The sequence below is a fragment of the Sipha flava genome, unplaced genomic scaffold, assembly GCF_003268045.1.
Source record: "Sipha flava isolate LNK unplaced genomic scaffold, YSA_version1 492_pilon_pilon, whole genome shotgun sequence".
Lineage (NCBI taxonomy): Eukaryota > Metazoa > Arthropoda > Insecta > Hemiptera > Aphididae > Sipha > Sipha flava.
In genome coordinates this window covers 121,308-128,343 of record NW_020273323.1, presented here as the reverse complement: position 1 = coordinate 128,343, position 7,036 = coordinate 121,308, and the positions used below count along the sequence as shown (strand labels likewise).

General features: G+C 33.3%; 1 protein-coding gene across 2 annotated transcripts in view; it reads right to left on the bottom strand.

Moving 5' to 3' along the window:
* Positions 1–1,479: 1,479 nt before the first annotated feature.
* Positions 1,480–7,036, bottom strand: part of LOC112690188 (E3 ubiquitin-protein ligase TRIM9) — a 41,473-nt gene continuing 35,916 nt past the window's right edge. For both annotated transcript variants that reach the window (XM_025564141.1, XM_025564140.1), the window contains 4 exons: positions 6,284–6,422; positions 5,823–6,047; positions 5,572–5,744; positions 1,480–1,677 (listed from right to left, as the gene is read on the bottom strand). In XM_025564141.1, the coding sequence (XP_025419926.1) occupies positions 1,558–1,677; positions 5,572–5,744; positions 5,823–6,047; positions 6,284–6,422 (657 nt within the window). In that variant the 3' untranslated portion in view covers positions 1,480–1,557. The remainder of the gene's footprint in view (positions 1,678–5,571; positions 5,745–5,822; positions 6,048–6,283; positions 6,423–7,036) is intronic.

The following is a 7,036-nucleotide window of genomic DNA, read 5'->3' as shown; positions in this document are numbered from 1 at the left end:
ATATTAAATAGAATTTTTATATAAACATAAAACATTAAAAGTAAAGATATATATAATAATATGTATACATATGATAAGAAATACAAAGTAAGGTATCAAAATCGAAGCGCAGGTTGGAGGAATGTGAGTAGATTCTATAGGAAAATAATCAATTAACATGATTCAATGGTAGTTATATACATATCATATATATATAACATAATTTATTATTTTCACTACACTCGATTAGAAGCATTTTGAATTATTTATAGGTTAAATGAATTCTATTCGAGAGATATAATAGTGGACACAATTAATAAAAGAATAAAAATCGGCATTACAGCTATGTAAACTATAGAACCTCCACTATTCTATCAAACACTGACCAAGATGATATAATTCTCTATACACGCAATAGAAAATGAAATTTTCTATTGTGTGTATAGAGCATTAAAAAAAAACAAAGCAGAAACAGAGCTGTGGTCTAAAACATTTGAATTGATAATAACTCAGTCTGTTGGTTATTATTAATTTGATAATACTATCCTAATAAAATATTCATTAAGATCACAAACATTAACGTCGGATCCATTATTAATTATATTTAGTCAAGTATCCTTCAGTCTTTATGAGAAATCATATGAAATCTATATTTATTTGACTAGATGTAAAAAATTAAAAATAACTTAACTTAGTGCGTTTTGCTATGGTTACAATGTATGCATAGATCATTCAAAATATGTATTAAATTGATGTTTCAAAGAAACCCAAGGCTTCTTATTTTGCCAATGGAATTTTTTCAACAACAATACATTGAATGAACCATAATATAATGAACTACTACTAACATAAAAATAAATGAATAAAAATGTATACAATATTTCCTTATTAAATATACACACTATATATGCTATTGTATAACATAAGATTAAAAACCTATGATTATGTATACAATGTAAAATAAAGAACAATATTTTGTATTGATATATCCACAGATTAAAAAATACATAATCATATAAACAAGACTAGGGGTCTGTACATTAATATAGTCAAAAGTGTAATCATAAAATAGTAAAAAAAAAAATTATGACTGTAAATCATCCATCTCCCTTTCATACATAAAATCTAAATACTCAAACACTATTATAAAATAGTAACATAATATTATGTTCTAACAAATTGTAAGTAATTGAAAATAAAAAATACAGTAGTTAATTTCAGGAGTTTGAAAAGAAACCTACACGCGTTGCACAAGACATACTAAGTACAAGTGATTTACTCCACTTTCCCTGATGTACTTTTGAGAAAGAGATAATTAGCAAAAATAAACAATTACTACACATACACACACACAATCATTATATACATTTACATTAATATAAGTACAAATATAAAATATTAGACTCGCATAACTTTGAATAGAAACTTTAAATAAAAAATACTCTTAAGATTATTAATATAAAAAAAGAATATAATAAAAAGAAAAAAAACTTTTAATCGGAGAATGTGAAAATCATGTTCATTTTTTTTATATTTGTAATTTGTGCGCCAAAATAGAAAAATAAAAACGCAAATGTTTTAACAGTCGTCCACATCACTAGGAGCATCAAGAGCTGTGTGTAACGTTACTGCGACGCCTCGGTTCACGCTAACTGCAGGGTAAAAGACACCATACAGACCGTTGAAAGCCACCGGACCCTGTAAGAACAGAAAAATGGTTATCATAACTATGAAGTGTATAACTTAATTCCGCTCCGGCCAACTCGTATAATCGACCTGATCATTTTCCAACATGGGCAAACTGACATTATTAATTTGAAGTACACGAAGAACATATGAATATTATCCTAAATTCTTAGCTTGGTTTGTAACTTTAATTTAAATAGTATTTTAACACAGAATAGCGGTCAGTGGCGGATTTTAGAGGGGTTGATTGCCCTCCTTGATTGTTCTAACAATGTTAACAGAGCCATCACCCGATGCTTTCATTTGAGGTAGCATTTTCCAACCATGAGTCACGACCCAACAATGGATAGCAAAATATTGTTGATGGGTCGAACTTCGTAAACTAATGACAAGAAAAATATTTTAGTTATCAAAATATTATTATACATATATAAGAAATCAGTGCCCGGCGTAGGGAAAGTGGCGCTCCCAAGTGCACTGCAATAGCCCTACCATGACCTTGAGTCGTTGTGGTAGTCTGATCCTCCAGGTTGGGGGTTATGCGCAGGGCTAACAACCCTTCCATGTGAAAAAAACCTTGTTCAGGATACAACAATAAACTTGCCTCGGACATGTGGAGCTATGGAAAACAAGACGGGAAAACGGAAATCTGGCTTATCTTTTGGAACTTGGAACATTCACACACTTTTTAAACCTGGAGCAGCACAATACTTAGTCAAAGAAATCAAGAGATATAATTTAGGAGTGGTAGCCTTGCAAGAGATTAAATGGAACGACAAAGGTACCTTGGATCTTTAAGACACGACTATATTCTACGGAGAATGTAATGATCGAAGACAATTTAGAACGGGTTTTGCAGTACACAAAAGTATAGTGTATAGTCTCTTTGGTAACAGAATTTAAAAGTACTAACCCTAGGATATCAACATTGAAAATTAAATGACAATATTTTGATATCACTTTTCTGAATGGACACGCACCTACGGAGGAAAAAGCACCAGAGGAAAAGAACGAATTTTATGAGAATCTGGAACAAATCCAAAATGAAACCTCTGGTAATAGAATTAGGATAGTCTTAGGCGATTTTAATGCCAAATTGGGAAAGGAAAACATATTCAGAGCAACCATTGGTAATCATAGCATGCATGACATAACTAGTGAAAACGGACTTAGACTTATTGACTTTGCAAGTGGTGGTGGACTTGTTGTGAAAAGTACAATATTTCTACGCAAAGATATCTACAAGGGAACTTGGAAAGCGCCTAATGGTAGATATACCAATCAAATAGACCATGTCATGATTAACACAAAGTTTAAAAACTGTATACACGATGTCAAAACAGTCAGAGGAGCTGACTGTGATTCGGACCACTACCTGGTAAAAGGAAAGCTAAACGTGAAACTTAAAAAATTGGCAGTTAAAAAAGGTGCAATTGTGGACAGATATGAAGTAAATAAATTTAAAGACAATACTGTATGTGAATTTTTCAAACAACGGATGGATGAAGCAATGTCTAACTTACACATTAATCAATTAGATACGATAGATTGCAAATGGAAGTCAATTAAGGAAACCTTAAAAGTTGTTACAGATACAACGATAGGTAAACAAAAGAAAGTGAAGAAACCTTGGTTTAACACTTCTTGTGAGGAGGCACTTAACAGAAGGAAAGAAGCTAGATTATAATGGATCAATGACCCCTTCAATAGAGAGAAAGAAACTACTTATAAAGAACGCCAAAAAGAGGCAAATAACATATTTAGATTCGAAAAACGTAAATTCACGAAAGACATATTATGGGAAGCCGAGACCAACCACAGAGTTAACAAAACTCGTGAACTATATCAGAAGATTAATTCAATTAGGGGTGTGTACAAAAAACATGAAAGATTATTAAAAAATGACGATGACTCTATAATTACGGAACAAGACAAGGTTCTAGAAAAATGGAGAAAGTATTTTGACCAACTGTGAGAACCCATCTAAAACATTTACTAGGATAACATCAGACTCTAACGACATTGAATGCCCACCTCCTAGTAGAATAGAAATAGTAAATCAATTAAATAGACTAAAAAACAATAAAACACCAGGAGAAGATGGAATTCAAGGAGAAATTCTAAAAAATCTGGATAAGGTAGCAATAAATAGAATACATGATATCATCGAAAATATATGGTCTGAGGAACATCTCACGAAAGACTGGGGTGAATATTGAATTTGTCTTATTTATAAAAAAGGAGACCCGCAAAAATGCAGTAATTACAGAGGTAATGCTTTATTAGATACAACATATAAAGTCTTAACATATTGTTTACTAGACAGAGTAGTACCCAAAGCTGAAAATATAATAGGTGACTATCAAGGTGGGTTTAGGCCCAATAGATCCACAACTGACCAAATTTTCATTCTAAGACAAATTATCCAAAAACGCTTAGAATTCGACAAGGCTGTACACATATTATTTGTGGATTTTAGAAAGGCATACGACTCTATCCATAGAGAAAGTCTTTTAAACATTCTGAAAAGATTACAAATTCCCCAAGAAAATTATTAATCTCATTGGAGCAAGTCTCAATCATACTAATATACAGGTCAAGATAGGTAACGTAACATCACAACCTACAAGAGTAACTACAGGACTTCAGCAAGGAAAAGTGTGCTCTGTCTCCAGTGCTGTTTAATTTAGTACTGGAGAGTAATACGCAAGATGAACATTTCAGAGGGAGTTATATTAGAACAGATCACAATTGGAATGCTAACATATAAGGATGATATCGCTCTCCTTGGTGAAGATCTAGATATCATATGATAAAGAGATTAGGAAACAAACTAATAAATACGACAAAAAAAGTGAGCCTAACCGTCAATGAGGAAAAAACAGAGTACCTAGTGGCTAGCCGAAGAAATATAAATAGCGGTCTAGAACAATACATCAAAATTGAAGAGCTCAAGTTCAAAAGAGTGTCACAATTTAAGTATCTAGGGTCGATGATAATGCAGGATAACGACATCAAGACAGAGGTGTCAACAAGAATACAACTAACGAATAGAGGACATTATGGTCTTGAAAAAGTTATGAAATCGAAGGTCTAATCCAAAAACCTAAAAATCAAAATGTACATGACTCTACTAAGACCAATTATTCTATACAGCTCGGAAACATGAGCGTTGAGAAAAACAGAAGAATCAAGATTAATGATATTCGAAAGAAAAGTTCTACGGAAAATTGTCGGCCTCATATTCGATAGATAATCTAATGAATGGAGAAAACTTCATAATGTGTAACTTCAAAGACTTTTTCAGAGGCCGAGTATAGTTAGGGAGATTGCCAAACGAAAACTAAGTTGGGCAGGACATGCTTGGCGCAAACAGGGTACTTTGGTAAAACGGGTGATCGAAGAAGACCCTATAGGAAAAAGACCACTAGGTAGACCTAGGCTGAGATAGGAAGATGGTGTGAAAAGAGAAGTGAAAAGGATAGAGCCTGGTGTCAAATGGATAGAAGTAGCGGAGGACAGGGATAGGTGGCAAAGTTTATCGTTTTCAGGATGGTCTTAAGGGCCGAAACTAAAGAAGGAGAAGAAGATATAAGAAATCAGTTTTGCAGTATTGCGTCAATGTAAATAATATTTCTTATAATAAAATTATTAGTAATGTTATTATATTAAAAAGCATTATGGGTATTTTTTTTTTTAGGGTCGTCTACAAAACATATAGGACATATATGGGCCACCTTAGCATAAAAGTTAGAAAACATTGATTAAAGTATAGATTAACGGGAGGGGATTGAACGCCTCTCCTTGAAATTTAATCATTACCACCACCAATATTGGACAGATCACCACGTCATCACCCTTACGGGCTAGAGTTGGCTCGGAAGCAGAACGTAAGCGCTTGTATACTTGTGGTTCGTCATTGACGAAAAACGACAGTTGGTGTTTATTCAGGTCCAAAAGCACGCCGACCGTGGAGCCCACCTGGATGCCGCCTTCGCACCGCTGCTCGTGATTGCGGCAGTGCATAAACCAGGACCTCTGCTTGTCGATATACATGCTCCAACCGAATTCGTCTTTGCCTGAGAAACGAAGTGAGAAAAATGAAAGCAACAAGAAAAACAAGAAGACTAAACGCTAGAGTAGTTTAAGATCTGTACCAAGCATTTCTTCTTTGGATACGTCCAGCCTAGCCACTCCGAAACTGGGATCGGTGTCCGCGTCAAACCGGTCCACCGTGAATTCCCAGTAATGCACGCCCCTAGAGAATCCTACGCTGCCCAGAGCCACGCGGTGTTCGAATCCCTCGCAAGTCACCGTCAGGTTATCAGGCGTGAAGCAAAGTTCCGGTGAGCTAAGGCATGGGTCAAAAGCAAACCATGCAACTGCAAAAACAATAACAATAATTATTACTCTGTATTACAGCCGTATGCATATATATATTTCAAGTTCGATTTTTTTTATTTTTCCTCCCTTAAAGACCGGAAGTAAAAACGAGTTTTCTTTCCACTTACTCACTGCTAATGGATATTAACTTTACGTGGCACCATATTACGTAAATACTCACGTCATTTGATCGATCGGATTCACTACATACGTATTATAATAATAATGTACGTACCTTCGGAAGTTTGCAACCCGATAATTTCGCTGTACTCTCCTTCACCAGCACTATTGAACGCTTTTACTCGGGCGTTGTATGTGCAATTGAAGTGCAATCCATCAACAGTGCAAATGGTCTCTATACCGCAATACACCTCCTAGAAACGTAAGAGAAAAATAAAATAAAATGTCACTTCATTTTTTTAATAACGACAAGAATACTAAGGATATTCTCGACATAAATTATTTTAAAGTACAATTGTAGAAAAAAATAAACTAAAAGACATCTCTGTATATATATATATCCTAGAAATTGAAAATATTATTAACCCAATTACAGTTGATGTAATGATTTTTTAAATTATATCACGTCTATAAAATACAACAAGTCCAAGACCTCAGGATTAATCGAAAGTTACGATAAAAATTCGAAAAGTTTTACATCATACCCATACACCACTTGCATTAAATGGGGAAGCAATCAATATTGTGTTTGGTGTTCTCAATAGTAAAAATAATAAACAATGCATTACAATCAAAATATTTAACACTAAAAAAGTATGTACCATCTGGTTGAAAATATTAATTTAAAGTGTAATATAAAATTAAATGATTGTTTTTTTTTTTTTTTTTTTTGTTAGAGTATTCTACATTTCCCAATTATTTTAAAACAAATATAATTTTTATAAAACTATTAATAATACCGTAATGCGATTGAAACATTAATATGAATCATATTATAAATGAAAGCTAATGTAATAGCAAATAACTT